At 45.3% G+C, this 23,038-nt stretch overlaps 1 protein-coding gene across 1 annotated transcript in view; it reads left to right on the forward strand.

The window, feature by feature from the left end:
- ptprub (protein tyrosine phosphatase receptor type Ub) overlaps positions 1 to 23,038 on the forward strand; it is a 140,039-nt gene that overhangs the window by 53,211 nt on the left and 63,790 nt on the right. Inside the window, 3 exon segments of the mRNA XM_060064665.1 lie at positions 12,370 to 12,641; positions 19,440 to 19,521; positions 21,601 to 21,716. Coding sequence (XP_059920648.1) covers positions 12,370 to 12,641; positions 19,440 to 19,521; positions 21,601 to 21,716 — 470 coding nt within the window.

Below are 23,038 nucleotides of genomic sequence, written 5' to 3' on the forward strand. Positions count from 1 at the left end.
TTGGTAGACCGAAAAGGGGTTTCAGAAGTGGGAGGATTGAGGAATAAAGAGGCCGGGTGCTCGGACGTATTGATTGTGTTTAAGGTGGTTTACTGTAAAACTGAATCGTAACAGAGCCATTCATGTATTTAAGCTTTTATGGGCCAGAACTGTTTCGTTGATGGCTTTGTGGCTGCAGATCTATCGGTGATGGAGTTTAAAAACACCACAGCGATCAGTACTTCCTTTACACACAGGGTGCTGGACGTTTGAGATAATGGCCTTTTGCCTTGTGTGGGTTGAGCCGGGATCTCACTTCACTCTGCATCAGACGCTGGGCCAGGGCTATGGACGGCTGTTAGCATGCGGTTAGCCGACCCGCTAGTCCAATCATGGACTGGTTGACCCCTAATCTGTGACCACCGCTAATACATCCCACATACATCCCCACAAAGAATACTCACGAGAGAGAGAGAGAGAGAGAGAGAGAGAGAGAGAGAGAGAGAGAGAGAGAGAGAGAGAGAGAGAGAGAGAGAGAGAGAGAGAGAGAGAGAGAGAGAGAGAGAGAGAGAGAGAGAGAGAGAGAGAGAGAGAGAGAGAGAGAGAGAATGTGTGTAAGCAAACCAGAGATGAGAAATTGTGGAGTGAGGAGAATGTGTAAGAGACAGAGGGAGTGGGCAGTGGGAATCCTTTTGCCTCTGACTCTCTTAATTACTTTTCCAACGTATTAAGGAGCAGCGTCTCCGGAGCCTCAAGAGTCTCCAGAGCCCCCTGATAAAAGTCGGCCCAGAGTCCGGCGTGCGTCCTCCGCACCCGGGCGCGTGCTTCGGTGCACTTTGGAGATTCGCCGCCCTTCTTTATCCCAGAAGCCCTGCGCTGTCAGGACACAGGCTTCTGAGGCACATGCTGCAGAATGAGCCAGAAAAAATTCAGTGCGCTCGCAGGCTTGAGTGCTGTGGATCGATGGGAGCTTAAACAAAAGCAGAGATAGGAAGGAAAAAAACATCACACCGAGCTGTGCACGGCTCTGGGAAAACGCTTAAATTGTGACAAATACTTTGTCGTGTTATGCCTATAAGCTGGTTTTTAGTTTGATGGAAGGTCGCTTTATTAGCTAGACTATACCCCCATTGAAGTAGGGATAATATAATCGGAGGGAAGCTTACGTGAAAATATACATTTATATATATATATTGTATTCGAAATTAAATTACCACGGTAACCATTCCTACTTAATTTGATCCCATTTTAATATTTAGCTCAGACCTTAACATTGTAACTCAAATTATCTTCATTCTAAACGTAGGCTCCACTAGCTCAACGTCTTAATATGACAATGGAATAACTGAACAATATAAAATATGACTGTGTCATAACCTTATTCTCAATATTGAATCCTCCCCTTGGTCTAATTGAAGTGTGAGGCAGGGCGAAAAAAAAAAAAAAAAAAGGTGGAGCTAATAAAGACGTGGTTTAGAGGTGAGGGTGAAGGTCAGGCCTGTGTTGTCACGTGACCGCTCGTTCTAATGAGACTGAGTGTGACTCACCGCACACAAGCTGAGTGACAGTTAATCACACACACACACACACACACACTACACCTGCGTTGGAGCTGTTGGTGGTGGTGGTGGTGGTGGTGGTGGTGGGGGGGAGGGGGTTCTGGGGTAACATCTCTGACCTGCGTGTCTGTCAGAACGAGGTCTCTGTCGCCTGACCGGGTCTGACATAGATTTATGTGGTCGATGCCTCTGTCCTCGCCCTGGGTGGGGCCCCCCCAGCCCGCCCCCATCGGTCCGTGGGTCCATCTACACGTCTGTCTGTCTAGACCTCTATCTGACAGCAGCCCGTCTCATTCGTGTTTATTTGGTGTGTTGGGTTTTATTGGACCATGACAGAGGACTTCTCAGGCACTAGGCTAAGCAACACACAGTGGGGTGCTCTGTCACCACCGTAGTTATGGGAACATTTAGGGATGTTGTGGGGGCTGTGGTGCTTGGTGGGGTTTGCGGCGTGGGTGTGTATCGATGCTTGCTTGCAGACTCTTTTAAACAAGCCTAATAATGAATGAAAGGAATTCAGAGGACCTTTTAAACTGCATTTGCAGCCGGTATGCTGACAGGTTCCTAGTGCTGTGTGTGTTTGTGTGTGTGTGTGTGTGTGTGTGTGTGTGTGTGTGTGTGTGTGTGTGTGTGTGTGTGTGTGTGTGTGAGAGAGGATCCGGGTGTGTGTGTGTGTGTGAGAGAGGATCCGGGTGTGTGTGTGTGTGTGGATCCGGGCATATACGTGTGTGTGTGTGTGTGTGTGTGTGTATCTTTGTATGCATCACTGTGTGTTTCTGGTGAAGGAGGAAGGACCGCTGATGGGAGAAGCGAGTTGGGTTGAAGGTTTGTTATACGGATTTATCTATAGATTCTAATATGCTAGAATCTCAGCCTTAAGTCATGCAATTAAACTACTGCAACAGTGGGTTTGAATAGATCTATAGCTATATATCTATACCATCTACAAATATCCTTCAAGTACATGACAATTAGGGCACTTATTCCATGGTCCGTGGAATACGTGCACGAAAACCCCCTCATTAAACGTATATTTATTGTTTCCTCGTCAACACGGTGTACGCGCCCTCTGACAGGCAGACGATGAAGCAAAGGACTTCCTGTGTTATGAGATGACTGGGCTCTCCATCTTTAACACCAGTGAGCACCGCTCCGCTGTCATGGTAACAACCTGGGTCGTGGATAATGAGGGGCTAATGAACATCAGGACAAGACAAGACCAGTGGTGGATTGCCTCCACCTCACTCTGAGTCTCCGATTTCTAGCAGTTTTGGCTTTGTCGTCCGCGCTCGTCTGCCGAAAATGCTTACTATGTTTTCGTTGGAGGGGGAATGTTTTATTCATACTCCTGTAGTCGCCAGAAGCCTGGACAAGACTGGCCGTGAGAACAGGTCAGGGATCAGGATGTAATAGGCAGAGGCATGCCAAGAAGAAACACATCCGCACACAACCGTAAACATGGTATTGTGTACATGGAGGCGTGTATTTAGTAGTGCACTCGGGGTGTGGGGAAATGGCAGTTTGGGTTTGGGTTCTGACTGGTCTCCGGGGCTGTTTGATAGAGGTCCCTGGAGGGTCTGGAGATCAATGAGAGAGTATACAAAGTGAATACATAGAGGATAGAGAGATGGTATGTAGAGATACTATATAGAGGATATATAAAGACAGTATAACAAATATAGACATAGTTTTGAGTATTTTTAGTGTAAAGCGATAGTATGTAGAATATGTGGAGTATAAAGAGATAATGTATAGAGATAGTATAGAGGTAGTATATAGAGATAGTAAATACAGATGGTATATAGATGGTATATAAAGTGTGTATATAGAGATATTATATATTGTATAGAGGTGGTATAGAGATGGTCTAGCGATAGTAAATAGAGATAATATAGGGAGTATAGTATAGAGATAGTTTATAGAGATACATATAGTATAGAGATAGTATATAGAGATAGCACAGAGCTAATGTATAGAGAAAGTTTATAAAGATAATATACCGATTATAGTGTAGAGAGCTATTGGTTCTTTATTAGCCCTCACCATCCTCCTTCAGGGAGCCGTGAGCGGGCGGTTCAGTCGCCCACCTCCTGCTGCCGGGCTCCACCTCTGAGCAGAGTGCCACGCCCGGCACAAAGCACACCGCAGACCGGGAGCCATGGCCGCACAGCGCTGGGTACACAAAGAGATTCCATTTTCTATTTTTCTTCTCTCCTGTGGACACCAATTGCTGTCCCCCCCTCCCAGGCGAGTCCTGGTGGTACCGCGCGTCTCCCCCTGCCTCCCCCCCCCTCCCCCCCCCCCTCCCCCCTCCCTCCCCCCCCTCCCTCAGGAGCCCGCAGGAGCCTTGAAAAGGTCAAGCTTTGGAGGGGGAAAAGTGCTCTCCCTTTCTCTCTCTGAAGGCCCCCTCCTCTTAGCGACGGAGACCAAGAGACGGGGCCGCGTGACACCTGCCGCCACGCAGATCCCGCGCAGGAGACACAGAGATGAGGTGTTGAGTTGTGCGAGGGGAAAATGGAAATCTCTGGAAATGTCTTTGAGCGCCTCAAGGCGTAACACGGCCTAATTCAATTATTTTCTTTCTGCCATCTTCTGGCTGGCCATTTAAAAAAAAAAACTGCCAAAGCATGAAGATGGCGGTGTAGAGAGTGCCTTCGCGCGTGTGTGCTCACGATGGGATAAATTGCCCCACAAGGAGTAATGGTTTGCACCTCGTGACGTTCCTGCCGCTGCGGCTTCGGAGATAAATGACAGTGCAGATGTGATTTGAAATTAGTCTGTTAAATTAAAAGAAACACCAGAGCTATTCAGGTCAAACCGTTTTAATAGGAATATTCATTAATGAGCGAGAGACCGCGCCAGAGAGAGAGAGAGAGAGAGGCGGAGGGGAACGACTTGACAGACTTGACAGAGAGAGAGAGAGAGAGAGAGAGAGAGAGGAGAGAGAGAGAAGAGAGAGAGAGAGACAGAGAGAGAGGAAGAGGCAGAGGGGAGAGACTTGACAGACTTAACGGAAGAGAGTGGGAGTGGAGTGAAAGAGAGGGAAGAGAGAGAGAGAGAGAGATGAGACAGGAGGGATGGAGGGTGTGTGAGCGGCGTAAAGATGAGATCGGGTTCCACAATTTAGGAGGAGTGTCAGCCTCCACCCGTCAGTCCAATGGCTGCTCCATCCATCTCCGCCACGCAGTTGTTTCCCCTCCGATTATGTCTGGAACCACGTGTGTTGTTTTGTATTTGAATGGAGTCTCCTCTGCTGCTATGGGCTCTGTCGCAGCAGTGAACAGGACTTACAAAACAGCCAGTCATAAGGAGTGGATGTTTATTTGCTCTGAGTAGTTTGAATGTTGACCTGCATGACGTCAAACAAGACACTTAACGCGACAGATCTAGTGACGTTAGTCAGGCAACGGATTATGAAATGTAAAAATTCCCAAAATATAACAGCAAATTGCTTCTCTTTGTATGTGGCAATATTGGGTTATGCTTGCATGAAGCCGTTACTATTAACATATTCATGCTGTCTTTAAGCGTCTCCATTCGTGCGCCCCGACTGTGTTAGAATAGAAAGATATCCTAGGAATATTTCTGTAACCGAGGCTTCCATTTTCCTTCTCCTGCATTGTGTTTGAAATAGAAGCCCTAGGGAACAGCTGTCTCATTCAGAAGTCGGGAAGTAAGACTGCTCTTTATGACTTAATTTAGTAATGCCCTTACTTAGTGGCACAGTACTTTGATACATTTAAAGACATCTTCTGTTATGTCCTCATCTGAATTATTTCATTGTTTGTATTCCTAAAACATGTCAAGGCCAACACACAACGTGGCCAGTTTTTGCAAATCTACCTGGAACAATTGTTTTCCAGGGAGGAGGCAGATGGGAACGTTAGGAACAGGCAATGTTTCCTCCCTGTTTCTTTTCCCCGAACCCCCTGGGGAGTTGATGCTTAACCTTGTGTACCGATCCATTCACCACAGTCGGAGGTTTGTAGGGGAGACACAGCTAGGATCACGGGCACAGCTATGCCTTGACTTGAGACAAAATAACATTTAGCGTTGTTAGCTAGCAATACTGAATGCAACCCGTGCTGTTAAATGTACAAAAAGCGCCCTGCTCCACAGTCCCCTCTCTCTGACATTAACTGCTCCCCAGGGAACGTGTGTGTAAATGCCACACATTTGGAAATTGGTCGGGTGGTGGAGGACGAGGGTGGGGGGGGCTAGGCTTGCATCCTCTGCCAGGGTGGGCGGAGTGGGGGTCTTTACTCTAGGGATGGGCCTCTAGGGAGTGTAAAGGGTGGACCTCTACAGAGAATAGGGGAAGGGCCTCTAGAGCATGTAGAGGCCCACCCTCTACAGAGAGTAGGGGGTGGGCCTCTACACTCTGTTGATAAGAGCAACATGAATGTGCGTATGTAATTAATCCCCGAGCCTTCTAATGCTGTAAATGAGACAAGTGTAAGTAAACAATGCACTATAATCCATTAGTGTTATTTTAATGTGGAATAGGACCATTGACCATCCATCAATCTTAATAATGCAATTGCAATTCTTTGTTTATTATTTACCAATGAAGAAAGCTATTTTAAAGTTAAATAGACTATCAGTCAGTCAGACGTTCTTGCTGGGGAATTTGCAGCTGGGAAAAGCTAGTTGCAGAAGAGAATAGCTGAACGGCGTAGAAAAGCTGAAAAGGGATTCAGAGTATTCAACAGGGTTGAACACGGAGCAGAGTGCACTGAAGATTTGATCTTTCGGTGTTACTTGTATATTTCCAAGTACAGTTGGCTAATGGCATTTGTTGAGAGAGAGAGAGAGAGAGAGAGAGAGAGAGAGAGAGAGAGAGAGAGAGAGAGAGAGAGAGAGAGAGAGAGAGAGAGAGAGAGAGAGAGAGAGAGAGAGAGAGAGAGAGAGAGAGAGAGAGAGAGAGAGAGAGAGAGAGAGAGAGAGAGAGAGAGAGAGAGAGAGAGAGAGAGAGAGAGAGAGAGAGAGAGAGAGAGGTAGGGAGACTGAGACGGAGATAGAGAAACGGAGAGAGAGGGAGAGAGAGAGAGAAACATAGAGAGAGACAGGAAAAGAGAGAGGGATTGAGAATGGTTATGTAGGAACACGTGGACATTACAATAAATTAGTTGTTCAGCCTCGTCTTTTTGACCCACCAACGTTCAGCAATTCAGGCATTGTCGATCCATTTCAATTACGGCCTTCGATTGACAATACCCTTTAATGATATTCGGTGTCCCTGGTTTGTATGACCCAAAATCCTTCACCTTTATAATCGTCCAATGCCCGCCATACATCGCTGCTATTCATTTATCTCTGGTCTATAGCTGTTCCATTGTGGCTCTCCCCAGATTGTGTCACCGGTAGCCTGGTACCGGGGCCCGGTCCAGCCGTGCTCTGTATGAATTATGATGTGCTGGATCATTCTTAATCTTGTTATGGATGTAACCGTGCCCTTGGGAGGAACACTAAGGGATGGATGCGGCCTTATCAGATTTCCCAGTGCTTTGAATCATAATTCACAAAAGGTTATGAGGAGGTGGAAGATGGTATGTAACGCAGGGCATGTTTGCATTGAGCACTACTGTGTAAGTGTGTGTCTGGCTGGGTGTGCGTGTGTGCGCGTGTGTGCGTGTCTGTGATATTTTTCTTCTTTCGTCTTTATTAGAAAGTGAGTCTTTATGGGCTGCTCTTTGTAATCTCATAAAAAGCTGGTCATGAACGAGTGACATTAAAGCGCTGTTCATGAAGTCATGTATTATACAAGGACAGGATGAAGGTATTTTAGAAGTTAGATCTTCAGTAAAACCTTCGGTTTTACGGTCGCCTGAAGGAACTTTCCAGTTCCTCTAGTGAACTGCTGTGGAAAACTGTAGTCCTGTAAAAGGGTTGCTTTGTTTCCCGTACAAATCGAACAAATATATATCCAATAAAACGGGAGCTATATACAGAATAAAACTGAGACAAAATAAAAGTCAGACACACATTTTTTATTCCTCATATCTGTATTTTAGGACTTGAAACAGATGTATTTTATATAAATAGATTGTTAAAGTTAATAGCAGTCTATTCCTTCCCCTGTACTGGCCATAATAAATAAATCTAAACTATCTAGGTAATTTACTTAATTGATTCAACAACAGTTAATTTCTAGCATTACAATTAACTACCTGATCCGTAGACACGTTTTCCCTCTTGTTTACCTTTTCTTATCTAATAATGAGGGAGCGCATGCTTCCCGACAGTCTCTCCGTCCTGTCTCCCCACACTGTCTTTTTATGTTTCTTGGACGGGATGTAACTGGTCATTTCGTTGCTCTGTACTTGTGACATGTGTAATGACAATAAAGTCTGTACTACAAATGGACTTGCCGATCAGAATATCATTGTAAGACTGCGTCTGGATTCTATGTATAGTATGATGATACGATTATGTTGGGTCTGAGTGAGATCCTGAGGGAGGTGGATGACGAGCTAAGTAACATAATATCATTATCATAAGGTGTCATAATGTACGCGCCGCCGTTTCAGGGACAGAGGTGATACCGTCTATGCATAATCTTTGTGTGGCAGAGATATATCCTATTTTGGGTTTAAATTAATAATTCCATAATTGTTAATTATTTTCACACTGAATTATGTTAAAATAGGAATGGCAGATCATTCATAAGATGTACACTAAAAAATCCTATTTTACTATTCTTTATTCAAAATCACATGACATCAAAAGACCTGCCGATAACTGTCAGGTTCAGAAACAACCCAATACAAACTAGTAGCTGTAATAGAAGGGAGTGCTAATTTAGATAATATTTAAATTGACTGGCTCCAGCTGATGTTCTTTCCTAAACCAGAGAGAGAACAAGCAACAGAAAGTCCTACCACACAAGGAGCTAACCTTGCTAGCCTTCCTCCTGGTTGCGGGCTACTGTGGGTTTAGAGTGACCCTGCCCCTGCCCCAGATAACAAGCTCTTCTGCCCCTTGGCTCCTTGGCTCCTCGGCTCCTCAGCTCCTCAAGGTGACCCTCAGCAGCAGGTCATTTGACTCAAGGGTAAAGCCGTCCAGGCCTCTGTTAGGCTGCAACCCCCCCTAGAGGAGGCCATCTGAAGATAGGACATCAAACCCTCGTTGATCCGTTGACCTTCTAACATCTTAAATGCCCAACCTTCCTGGGTAATTCTGTGAGGTTCATGCTCCTTCTGAGGTTTCTGTGAAGTGGAAACCAAGTGTGCTGTGTTGTTTCACTCCTCACTGTTCTCCAAACACAAACCACTTTCTCTTTACTCTGCAGTGGAATGTCGCGCCCCACCGCTCTCACTTTAATGCTCAGAGTTGGCCCTGATTCAAATCCTCTCTTAGACTCAGAGTATTTCACTCTTTAAATAACACTAGTATTCAGTCAGTGAAATAAATAATCTACAATTGTAAACACAAACATTACAGCCATATAGAGATGAGCCTGATCCAAGGAGGTATTGACGAGACCAGTTAAGTTAGACCTACCAAGAACTATTTTTCAGAAACTCACACTTCACGTTTGGTGTTTCTCTGTACTAGTTTATATGGCTAGCATTTTATAAGTGCTACTGCTAAATTCCATTCATGAAGAAGACATTTTTTTCATATATATTACCTTAAAGGGGTAGTTCGGAATTTTGGACATAGGGCCTGATTCCCAAGTGAGCATTGGTATTCTATATCACTGGAGACAGTTTTCAACACATTTCATTCAGTCCTTCTAGTTGCAGAGTTCGCTCGTGCTAGGCTAGCGCACGGCAACGGGCAATGCTAGCCTGCTATTAAAAACAGTCTTACCCACTCCACAGTACACCCGAGGTAAATCAATTATAACGCCAGACTATAGATTTAAATGTCTGTGTTGATAGAATAATGTTAGAAATAAAACTAACCTTGCATCGCATGAATCATCGAGGGACTACTTTCTCAGCAGAAGCGGAATTTTACTATGCGCTGGTTAGGTTTGTAACCAAATCACGACAGAAGAACGTAAACAGAGAAGCGTGGGACAGAAGCGCAATTGAACGACAAGGCAACATGATGGTTCAGTGTGCTTTTAGAAATTGTAGAAATAAACGGTACAGATGGGCACCACAAAGTTTCCACCAATTTCCAGTGAGAGATCCAGAAAGGACTCAACTGTTGCTTGTTGCTGCTGGCTTGGACATCAAAACACCGGCTCGTACATCAAAACAACATGTACGGTTCGTTGGATACAACAAATTCCTCATAATCGTCTTCAAAAGCAGATGTATCGCTAACTCCTCCAAACGTGGGCATATCTTGTTAATTTAATACGCTTATAGAATTCCTTTGTTCACTGTACTCTGCGTTTGTAGCAATGACAGCGGCAGGTAACCTAGGTATCAGTCCGCCGCTGTCGTGGCCTACGTACAGGAATACAAACACTGCTGCTGAGACCCTGCAATTCCCTCAAAATGCAATGCAATGCAAGGTTGGTTTTATTTCTAACATTATTCTATAAACAGACATTTAGATTTATAGTCTGTCGTTATAATTGATTTACCTCGGGTGTACTGTGGAGTGGGTAAGACTGTTTTTAATAGCAGGCTAGCATTGCCCGTTGACGTGCGCTAGCCTAGCACGAGCGAACTCTGCAACTAGAAGGACTGTATGAAATGTGTTGAAAACTGTCTCCAGTGATATAGAATACCAATGCTCACTTGGGAATCAGGCCCTATGTCCAAAATTCCGAACTACCCCTTTAAGTTACCCTTTTATTTATTTTTCTTAATTAACGGCATCCAAAAATCTCGGCAATATTTATCAATGCTTTGCCATTAAAAAATGGTGTTGAAAATAAACATCAAAGTGTTACCATGGTAATATACATGACCATTCGACGAAAATGCAGAAAGGACATTCAACAATTTGAATATAATGTGCATGTACAACAAAACGAAAGCAAAACATTGCTTCATTTGCGTTCAATTTAATACACAAAATTGAATCTTGAAATACACTATTGGTCTCTCGCTATTGATGGATGTGTGTGACATCCCCACATTAAACCAGTCCAGCCCAGAATCTCTCAAGGTGCCTATTTCATCCGTCAAAATGTTTAATTCATGGCTTAGATCCTTTCATGGATCACAAGGAGTATATTTCCACACCTAGCTTTAATTTAAAAACCTAATAAAGGTTAAAGGGCAGCCAGGCTGCAGTTCATGTGTCTCCGCTTCCCTTAATATCAATACTATGAACCTGCCCGGCGTACAGAAACATATTCATAGCGTGTCTATAAAGCTGGGAGTGATTGCGCCGCAGCCGCTGAAAACCATATGGATTCAGACGCTCGCCGGCCGGCTTTATGTTGATGAGTCTCCTGAGGAGCGCAGAGTGAATGGGAACGAAGAGAAGCTGAGAGGTCTGATTAGGAGGAGCGACAGGAGGAGGACATGGATGTCCATCCCAAAGACACACGCACACGCAAATAGGTACGCACTATGCACGCACACACACCCACACAGATCAGGGTGTGTTGAAAGGAGTGGGATGATTACACATATTACATTGGGGCGTCAACCAAATGGCCTTCCTGTCCTTACTTACACAGAAAGGTAGATAAGGATTAAGGATTCCATATTTGTTTTTTGATAAGATTTATTGAATTATATTGGATGCGTTTCCTATTGTCTTGTCTGTTTCTGAGATACTTGATGGGTTCTCAGGAGTCATTAGTGTCGGTCTGGCGACAGCTGCTTTGTAAATCCAAAGGTGTGAATTGGAATGAAGGCTGAATATTTAATCAACCTGTGGCAAACCGGGATCTGAAACCCTAACCCATATATCAGACGTTGGATGTTCCCTCCATGGGTAAAGTACCCCGGTTCACGTGATCCAATCCAATTTAGATGTGCAGACAGTGGTTTCCTTAACAGGAATTCTATTTCCTGTCCTGAGCATCTGAGCGTTGACGCGTCGGTCGCACTAAGCCCGCCGCCCGGGGCCCCGGGCCCCTCGGTCTGCCGACGCCGCCCTGTCTCTCAGGATCATTTCAGGCCGGGGACGGGAGAGAGACCTTGGGGTGGGGAGACAACAGGCTGATTGTGTGGGTACGAGGGGAAAGGCTCCCAGCAGGGCTGGGCTAATCACGTTAGCCGGCAGCGACTGCAGGCAGGACAGATGCAAGGCGAGGGGGTAATAGGGTTATATTATTCTGATTAGTAGAGCCTGCCGGGGGCTTCGCAGATCTACTCTCCACCCTCAGCCTCACCTTGCAGAGCGACCACGGCTGCCCGCGCGTCCCTCCTTCTTTATCTCTTTCTGTCCGTCAGACAGCTCCCTGGCCTCTGATGCGAGGCCGGGGTTGGTGCTGATCCATTGTGTTTTATTTCCACAGAGTACATTACTTTTCCGATTATCTGCCGTCTACACACAGAGCGCCAATGATGTGTTGAGCGGTTTCAATTGTCTCCCCTGTTTAATCTCCCACCTACAAATGATTGAGAACAGTTTGTTTTCTGTGTTATGGCCCCGCGCTTCTTCGAAATCTCTCATCAGCGCTGATATTAAAAAGCCTCCATCGCTCCGCTATCTCCCTTTCAAAAAACTCTCCATGAAGGAATAATTTGATGTATTGTATTGTGTCCCAGGCTGCACTCCATTTATTAATATGTTTCACATTTGTGTCATGAAATAGAAGGCTTATCATAGAGTGATTCACTGATATTTACAATGGCATAGGTTCATAGCATCGAAACACAACACAAGCCACATGCATTGTTGTTGTTTGACGCCACTGACCCCTGGCTGACCTCTGACGTCCTATCCCTCTCGCTCGTCCCTTTAGGATCCTACATGCTGGTCAACTCCTCCCAGCATGCCGCAGGGCACCGCGCTCAGCTGCTGCTCCAGACCCTGAGCGAGAACGACACTCACTGTGTCCAGTTCAGCTACTTCCTGTACAGCCGCGACGGCCACAGTCCCGGAGCTCTGAGGGCCTACGTCCGCGTCAACGGGGGACCCCTGGGGAGCCCTGTGTGGAACACATCAGGGTCCCACGGCAAGCAGTGGCACCAGGTGGAGCTGGCGGTCAGCACCTTCTGGCCCAATGAATACCAGGTGAGACACCTTCAGAACAGCTAACACACCTGGACAATGTCACTATGAATACCAGTTAAGACACCTTGAGACCAGCACAATGAGTACCAGGTAACACAGCTGGACATTGTCACTATGAATACCAGTTAAGACACCTTGAGACCAGCACAATGAGTACCAGGTAACACACCTGGACAATGTCACTATGAATACCAGTTAAGACACCTTGAGACCAGCAAAATGAGTACCAGGTAACACACCTGGACACTGTCCCTATGAATACCAGGTGAGGTAACTTGAGACCAGCAAAATGAGTACCAGGTAACACACATGGACACTGTCACTATGAATATCTGTTGAGACACCTTGAAGCCAGCACAATGAGCACCAGGTAACACATCTTGACACTAGCCTGACAAATACCAGGTAACACCCCTGGACACTGGCACAATGAAAACCAGGTAAAACACCTATACACCGTCTCAGTGAAAAACAGGTCACACCTGGACACTGGCCCAGTGAATAAGAGGTCACACCTGGACACCGGCCCAGTGAATAAGAGGTCAAAGCTGGACACCGGCCCAGTGAATAAGAGGTCACACCTGGACACCGGCCCAGTGAATAAGAGGTCACACCTGGACACCGGCCCAGAGCATAACAGGTCACACGTGGACACCGGCAGGCTCCAATGCAGCTGATGCAGTATTTTTGCTCTCAGCCTGGCAGGGGGGCGATGGCTGAGTCACTCTATCGTCTCCAAATGACTATCATTGGATTGGTTAAAGTTGTACTTTAAAAGGTAGGGACGGTACTGTTCCGAACCTCTGCAGGCGGTATATCATTCACAGTTAGATTATAATTGATTTCTATATGAGGAGTTGTTTTTCTTATGATGGGTCTTTTGTAGGCATGCTGTGATTGACTGTCTGATATGAAAAAGGTATTGTCGCTCAGAGCGATATGCAATATCTACATGTCGCTGGATGTGTTTCAGGTCCACGGCTAAAGCGTTGAGGTAGGCATGCAGGATTTCTACCGACATGTTCAATTTCATTTATTTTCTGCTTACTCTGCAGAGCTGTCAAAAAGCAATTAGGTGGAGCAGTAAAGTGTCAATCTCTCACTTAATTAATTTACATTTTGCTGCGGAGGATCTGACCTTCCCAGTGGAAATAATGTCCTGTAGTACCAACAGCATAGTGTAATATTTAACGCCTTTTGAAAATGAAATGAATAAAGGTTTAAGAACATAGGCACAAACACTCCATAGCATTTTGTGAATTAATTCACATGCTTATATATAGTAATTTAGATATAACACTGTTGAAGAAATACACACTGATACTTTTCTTTTCGCACTCTATATTTGCAGGTAACATCATTTATAATGTGGCCATAGAAAAGGATAATGATTTAAACACACACAGAGAAATCAATGCTTTTGCCAATCACACACCAGCCTCCCAGCATTTCTCATTCTTTGTTGGCCAGCTATTTCTCACTTATCAATAGCTCTGTTCAGAAACTAAAAACTGCTTAAACTCTTAAAACTAATAATGAGGTCTGGACAGTTTTATGGCCAAATTTTGTTGTAGGCAGCCCACTTGCATGACTGTGTTAGATCAGTAATTACTTCTCATTTTTACTGCCTATCATTCCATTACTGTGTGACATTTGCACAGTATGGGACCTTTAAGTTCAGACCTTTTAAAGAGGACTCTGTTCGTGTGATTTGATGTCTGAACGAAGAGAACTGAGAAGGACACTGGGCGACCGATGGACATTATAGGTATTGCAAAGGATCATGCTTCCACACTATCCATTATGACTTGGAATGCAACTGTGTGAACTCATCACCCAAAAATACTACAGTGCAAACCCCATGTTGTCCCCCCTTCTTTCTCCATTGTATGGGGCGAAATGAGTTTTGGGCTATTTTCGGGGCACTTTGGCTGTCCTGCTAGCTCGCCGTGTGGAGATGCATATATCTCCTCCTTACTCCATTCAAGAAAAATACGAACGGCTCATAGGTGAGTCAAAATTGCAACAATGCTGCCAGAAAGATGCTTCATGGGGGAAAAAGAAGGTATTATAGGCTGTGAAAGGGAGTTGTTGACTCCACAAAATGGTGGAGGAGTACAACAAAAATGGTAGCACTGAAATTTACAACAATTTAACTGTTAACTGTTTAAACCACTAATAGGTGCTAATATTTTATTTGTTAGAGGGGATAAAGCTCTAAAAGGTATTGGATTAAATGAGCTTCCGAGATCATGTGGATTTTGTCACCATGAACTCCAATTCCCTCTCCCGCATTTTCCTCCCACGGCTACCCATAAAACCGCACTACGTCGATTCCTCATTCTCGTCTCCCTCTCCCGTTCCACCGTTCAGCACCACTTCAGCTGACCCCATGCTAATGCGCTCCTACTCGCCAGTCAGAGACAAAGCAATTGGTCCGGTCAATCTCATAACTCATTTTACATTACCAGTCCCTCAGCAGCCGTTTACACATCTCCTGTGATTGGAGGACTAGTGCGGGTCTCGCCCTATAGAGCAGCAACGCGTCTCCACGACAGTAAGTGGTAGGAAGTGTCGGGTCCGATGTGTCAAGGGGGCAGTGTCCAAAAGGGCCAGGCAACCTCCATGTTCATATGAGCGCCGATACGGATGGAAACGCATGCATAAACCATAGAGTGCTGGAACAATGCTGGAGCAGGGAGGACAGCGAGTCTTGTAGATGTTTTAAGCCTGGGATGAATGTCTCGGTTATCTCTGTGTTCACCAGGGACTTAAAGCTTTCAGGCATGTTGGCAGCAACCTCTTTAACAGTAAAATATTAACGTTGTGTTGGTTATACTAGCTCTGGAACAAGCTTTATCAAATCTCTTTATATCTGTACTGATAGGCCGGGCAGAATAAGGCTGTCACCACCAGACATGCAGCAGTAGTCCTTTGAAGCAGACAGAGCTGACTTTAGCCTCTCGTTCTAGTCATCCTGTGATGTCTTTGGTGCATAGATTGCTTTAGTGTTAATTCAGTACCCTCTTGTTAACCAGACGGTACTTCTTTTGATCACCCAGAGATTCTTGAAAAGTGTAGATTTGGTGAGGGATTTTTTTGGGGAAAAAAATGGCAGTGAAATCACCTTGAGATGTTTCCAGCATTCCCTTAGGTTGTTTGCTACTGCCATATTTCTCTACCAGCTTTATTGGTCAAAACATCTGCAATACCTTGGATACCTTGCTATCAAATATTAAATATCTTATCAGGTCCTCGAATACAGCAAACTAGAATTGAAAATGTGTCTCTCCTCTGTTCCCTCTCTCTCAATCTGTCGCTCTTTCTTTTTCTCTCTCTCTCAATCTGTCGCTCTTTCTTTTTCTCTCTCTCTCTCTCTCTCTCTCTCTCTCTCTCTCTCTCTCTCTCTCTCTCTAAGTCCACTATCTCTAGCTTGCTCTCCTCTCTCATACGTTAGATTTCTCCAGCCTTTCTGTACACATTGTTCTTCTGTTCTATTCCTGCGCACCCAACTCTGTTTATCCTGGATATCTCTGCATATAATGCACACAGCTGATGTGTATATATATAGCTGAAACATGCAGTGTATCTAAACTCTGCTTAGCCTAGCCTCCCAAATTAGGCCAACTGTTCTCCTGCACCCAAGGAATTAAGTATTATTGTGTCAGTATTTCTGTAGTGCGGTCTCTTCCTTTTGAAGAGCTGCAAGTTAAGGAAACCAGAGATACATCAAAGGCATGGAAAATAAAATACTCATTAGAATACTTATGTTTCAGCTTTGTTTGGTAATCTCTCGTATATTCCCTCCCAGCCCCTGCTGAGACCTCCAGGCAGGTGCCTGTGGTGACGGAAAATAGAAAATGTTTTACGTGGCCGGGAACCATTTGAGATTCCAGACACGGTGTCCTAAGTATCTTCAGACACTGACTCTCGTCCGGTGGCATTTTCCACCTGGGTAGCTGTACCTGAGCATTCAACCTTTGGTGTGTGAGCGTGTCACACGTGATCTCTCCCTCTGATGGGTGTAATGATGAGTGCAAGGCCTTGCCGCCTCACGGCGTCGCCGGCCTTGTGTGAAATCAGTGGATACTGGAGGTTTTTATAGCAAAAAAAAAATACTTTTTTGATTTGACGACATTCCCCTTCAACATTAGCCGGGGATTAAATCAAATCTAGCATTATATGTTTTATTGAGGCCGTGAATCACTTTGTGCACAACTTTTATGTAACTTTTGTCGGCGGATGATTTATAAATATATTATTTTGCCTTTCAGAGAACGGACGATTGAAATGTATTGGAGGGCGTGGATTAATTAATTTAGGATATCAATAAAATGTGAGCAGGTTGTTTATTAAAATATATGCTCACTATACATCCTTCCAAATAACCTCCTGTATCATAGTGAAGACAATTATGGATTTACCTGTAATCAATTTCATACTTAGCGCCTTTACTCTGCTTAGATTAATGGCATCTTCAATTAGTTTTCAAGGTACTTTGAGTTGCATGAGTCTCACAGTAGGACATACACTGTATGTGTCTCACATTAAGACAAGCAGTGTGTATTTGTCTAACAGTAAGACAAGCAGTTTGTCTAAATATCTGAGTAATTGTGTCTTTAGAACTCTTGCTTTAATTCTGCAAGTGATCAGTGCAAGTTGTAGAATATTGATGAATTGCTTTCGCACACAGAGGCAGGCAGGCAGCCACACACACACACACACACACACACACACACACACACACACACACACACTGAATAATTTCTCTCTTTTTTTTTAAATTAATACTAAATATGGTAAAGATAAAGAATAGAAAACAATGAAGAAAGAACTAAAGGAAAAGAGACACATGATCACATGATCAAATTAAATTAAATGTTTCAAAGCAGACTGAGAATGGCGCTACATTCTTCCCTCCCCCCCTTCTCCACACATCACGCAGACTCCCCCGTCCTCTCCGACATGCAGCAGCTCAGCCTTGAGGTTTAACCCCCAGCCAGACAAGCACCCGTCTGCAGACTCACCAGGGTCGCTCTAGCACTCAATCAGGCCCCACTCCGTCCTTAGCCCTCGTTCAACCCCTCCCCTCCCCACAATGTCTTCTACTGGTGCCACCACCCCCCGCCCCCCTCCTCCTACCTCTTTCACCGCTTTAAGCTTAATTTAGCTTTGCTTTGACTGCATTACACACTGAGCTGCCTCATTCTCAGCCCAGGCCTCTCAGCTAACCCCAATTTCTTCACATCCAATGGAGGTCGGTGGGCCCAGTACAGCCCAGGGAGGGGCCATTGTCCGGTCAGGGTTAGGATGCCGATTGTTGCTGTAACAGAGCCTCTATGGTCCAGAGGGCCAGGCTATTTCTGTCCTGCCCACTAAGAAAAGACTGGAATGGTGGCAGAGGTCCTGGGTGGGTCCTTGTGCCTCTAAGGTGTAGAGCGCAGAACCCACGAAATAACCTACACAGTGTTCTTGTGCAAACAACATATTCCATTGACCTTACATTTATTTAGCCTTTTTTCCAAAGTGCATTCAACAATGAAGATCTAACCCAAAAAAGTGGAGGAATCATTTGAGTACAAAACAAGGTCTACAATATAGAAATAGGAGCTCGAATAATTAATTGTATCTTTACAGTCTGAGCTGAAGAGTTTTCAGCCTGCGACTGACGATGGGTACGGTGTCAGGTTTTCTGAGGTCAGCAGCAAGCTCTTAATCATGGTAGTGGACGGGCTGGGGTTCGTAGTCCTTGTCCTGGCTGTAGGATGTGCTGGAGCCGCACGCAGCACGCTACGCAAGTACCAATGACTCGAATCAGATTGCCGCCAGTAGTCAGTGTGATGAAATTGGGCGTGGGAGAAATTGGGCTGCTGCATTGTGGATGAGCTGCAGAGGATGAATGGCACATGCAGGCATAAGGGAGTCTCCGTTCTCTAGACACAAGATGACAAGAGCCTTGACCTAATCATGCTATCGGGCATTTATGTATGTAACTAATTAAGAGGTATTGCTGACATCCACCTGTTCCACTTACCTTTACTGTGACCATAAAAGTATTTCATAAGGCCCATTATGAATGATGGAAGTGCTTTAAACCGGCAGTTTAAAAACATTTAAATTGGCCAAATGTTCACGAAATGTATATCCATGGTAATTTAGGGTACTTTGCATGTCATAATATTCTTAAAAAAAATGCAACCCTTTCGACAAGCACCCTTTGGTAACCCGATGCTGGAGCCATTGAGGTGAGAGATGACTCAGAGCCGTCCTGACAACCGGCCAATGGAGAGGCGTCCTTGGTGCGGTAATGCCAGCCCTCAACCCCCAGTGTCTCGTAACGCCCCCACAATTCTCAGGGATGGTGATTTGATATTGATTAGGTTTCATGGGACGGACCGTCCCACCTTATTGTTTCACGGGCCTCGTATGGAGGCCTGTCCCCCATCCCTGGAGTCGCATGACCCTGTGCTGCTGGTATTATCTGCTGTTATGGCTTCACAGCGCCCTGTGTCCAGAATGCTCAATAGGCCCCATGACTCATAAAATGCATTGCGCTTCCTGGTAAAGCCATTATTTCTGAGGGCCCCAAGGACAGTAGCCAGATGTATCCATCTCTTCGGTCCTCTGCTTTAATGGCCCCCCTCGCTTCTCTCGCTGGGTCGCAGCTTGCCCGTGTGTTTCTGGCACGACAGAGTTTCCCGGAGACCTGACATTCTCAAAGTGTCGTACGCTTTGTTCCTGTGCAGATTTCACTGATGGCACAAATTACGATTGACATTTATGTTTTTTTTTCCTCAGGTGCTAATCGAGGCGATGGTATCCAGGGATGGGCGGGGCTACATCGCCATCGACGACATCATGCTGCTCAACTATCCCTGCTGTAAGTGGTTCTCTCCTTCTGCACTTCATAAACACCAGCTTCACAAGGTACCGACGCAGGAGAGGCTGGTTCACTGTTACTACGTTCTCAAGAATACACAGAGTTGTTTGAGAGGAACGGGTGCTACCTCAGAAGCAGAGACGTGTTAGGGAACGTTTTCAAGATAAAGGAAAAGTGCTCATTCCCATTTACGGGTTCCACTAAAAGCATTGTTTTCCTTTTGGCCTTGAAGTAGTTTAGAGTTGCATTTTAGAGTTCACATCCTGCAGGTTTTCCATCACACAAACAGAAAGAGTAAAGATTCTTGAACCTGTGTTCTCCTGGGTGACCTTGCGGTGCCGTTCAGACTTTTCAGTGTTACGCTGTAGCCATCTTTTAAGGACAGAAGGTTGACATGTGCACAGTCCTTGAGTGACTAATTATTTTGCTTAAAACCAGAACCCGGCCACTCTCACCACCACTTGCAAACTTCTTGACCAACTGCTGAGCGAGGGAGGACTGTCCTAACAGTAATGGTCCCACTATGCTTCAAGGTCCCTCATTGACCATTAAAACCTTAACGTTTCCTTGTTCGTGCTTTGGAAAACAACTAAATTCTTAGAACTGCTTCCACATATTGCAAATGCGTAATCTGAGACCATGGTTCTTAAGAGTGGAACCACCAGCAGCTATGTTGTCTAAACGAGAAACAATAGCAAGGAAATTGATTCCCTCACTCCCCCAACCCCTCCCCCCCATGTACCACCCAGAGATTTGGTGTTTTTCTCTGTGAGACAGCAGATGGTAGATTCTACATGCTCCCACTGTGACCATTAAATAATGAAGAGTCTCATCAAGACCTGGGCCTGCTGTCTCATGTGGCTCACGGCCAGGACGAGGAGAGGGAGGGGAGTCAAGGAAATAACTAAAAATCAAAGTCAATTGTTTTCAAAGTAGAAGGCAAACCACTCCTGCTGAACGAGCTCCTCCTCGTGCATTGTGGGTAAACCGCTGAGCAGAGCTGACATTTCTGTTGTCCCCTCCTGAGCCTGAGTCTTTGACTCCATAACCAGTGTTGCAGGCAAATAAAATATTGATGGTGCTAAAGGGTCCTGGGGATGAGATCTGACACATTCAGCTGTATAACGCGCCACTCCTTGCCAAGCGAACAGCCTGTTCCCTTCCCCCCCATTCCCCTCCATTCACGCTTGTTTGCTTATGTTTGGCTCTCCGACCTGAATTATGAATTAACCTTATGAGGGGATAGTCACTTGAAGGCAACATGGCCACCTGTGGGTACACATTCATGCAGACCTCCCCTCCTATTTACACAAACACCATCAATAGGATGTCACCCTTCCTGTGCCAGATCGCAACACAATGTAGCATGCAACTAAACAGCCAATGGCTGGGAGCCAAAACATCTGCTCCTCCCTCACACCCCCTCTCTTCCCCACTGCTGTGCCATCTTCAGCTGTCAATCATCTAGATTGACAGGTCAGATTGTCCTTCCATATGTTTTTTTCCTCTGTAATGGCAGGCGATGTGGAATCCTGTTGCTCGTCGGTTTGTCTCAGCAGGGGTTGAGCTCTCCGTGCTCCTCTGTTAATCATAGAGTCTGCTCCCACACTCAGTGACTCAGCGGTGAAAAGCATTCTGGGACATCATTAGCAAAATTGTGAAGGACTGATCCGTCGCCCTTCCCTCAGTGGCCTGGGCGACTGTAGATGCTGTGCTCGGCTAGTTTCATTCTGGTGACTATTGAATGGCCGTTGATAAAAGAAGACAGGAACATAGCGCCGTTTCAACATTTTCCAGCTAAGTAAATACATAAATGCGTTAGCCGACTGATTGAAAGATTGACATCTGGATAATAGCAGAAATGCATAATTAAAAAATGCCGTTGTCTAAATCTGTCATCCAGGAATGGTACAATCTGCTGCCTGCCAAACACGTTCGCATTTATGTTTCTGATGAAAAGAACAAAACACCTTGATGAAATAGTTATTTGTGCTGCCGTCTGGCCGGTATTTGAAAGGTATTTTGTGAGCTCTCTTCTTCCTCTGTTCTACCATGTGTTTCTATTTTCTGTCTTTGTAGATAAGGCACCACACTTCTCCCGGCTGGGCGATGAGGAGATCAACGCGGGACAGAACGCCACCTTCCAGTGTGTGGCGGCCGGCCGCGCAGCAGAAGCTGAGAAGTTCCTGCTGGAGGTCAGTTGAGTAACGATGAGACTATTCTCTCTTCACTCCTGTGGGTTCCTTCCTCTTCACGGTGTGCAGCCTATACAAACAAAGACTCCTTCAACGCTCCATTTTTCATTTAGTGAAATCGAGTGTGTTTTGCTTTGGGTTTATGTCTGAGCCGTCAAGCCTTTTCTGTGTTATTATTGCAACCAACAAATTGTTGTAATTATGTAAAAGGAATATTTTGAAGGATCCATCCAGAATGAATCCTCGAACATGTGTGTGAGGAGGGCCCCCAAGGGCCTCACGGTTTATGAGCCCAATGGGTGGCGCGTGCCATTATTCAATTCAAGTGGAAGCTCTGCGTCAGATATCTCCCTCTTCATCTGATATGGGGATATCTCCCTCTTCATCTGCCAGCGGGCACTCTGTCAGGACGCACTGCCTCACTGGCACGCCGTCTGTCAGTCCAACTCTGGTGGGAGCCACTGTCTCTACGGTCTGAAGGAGAGTTCAAAGCCATAAAAGGTGCAAGCTTTATTTTATGCTGCAAGGCCCGGCTTCTCCTTTTGTCTCTTATTCAAAGGACCAGAGCAGGCGCAAAAACGTATGGATGACACCAAGTTCCATAACGTGATATGCATACCTGTTTGATTGAGATGAGCTCAATCCTCTGAGTTGTGTTGAACAGATTCTCGATGCACACATCCCCAAGCCATCTTAACGGTCTTATAATCACCTGGTTAAGAGGGAGAGGGATGCTCTTCCAACTATTGTTGTCACAGCAGATGGTAATGAAGGTGACACCTCAGAGGTTTACCTGGCACAGCAAAACAGTATCAGGGTCTCCCATCCCCGCTCCTGGTTGGTTGGCTCTGCAGCTGCAGCCCATCTGACTCGCGCCGGATTAACGGATCGCTCTGTCATTTCCTCACCAATTAGCCGCCGCCAGATTGTTTATGTTTAACATCAGGCGCACACGCAACACACACACCCGCTTAATTGATTGGGTCTGATTTCCCCAAGCTGTGTTCTACAGTCGACGGGCTGGATGAGAACGGGAGACGTTAAGAGATATCAGAGAAATGGATATGAAGATCAATGGAGAGATAGTTTAGAGATATGAAGAAATAGTTAAGATATGAGGGGAGATATGGAGAGATAATTAAGATATGAGGAGAGATAGTAATGAGATATGGAGAGATAGCTTAGAAAAGAGAGAGAGAGATAGTTAAGATAGAGAGATATGGAGAGATAGTTAAGATATGTGGATATACAGTTAAGATATGAGGAGAGATAGTTATGAGACATGTAGAGATAGTTATGAGATTTAAAGAGATAGTTAAGAA

Source organism: Gadus macrocephalus, chromosome 11, assembly GCF_031168955.1.
Source record: "Gadus macrocephalus chromosome 11, ASM3116895v1".
Lineage (NCBI taxonomy): Eukaryota > Metazoa > Chordata > Actinopteri > Gadiformes > Gadidae > Gadus > Gadus macrocephalus.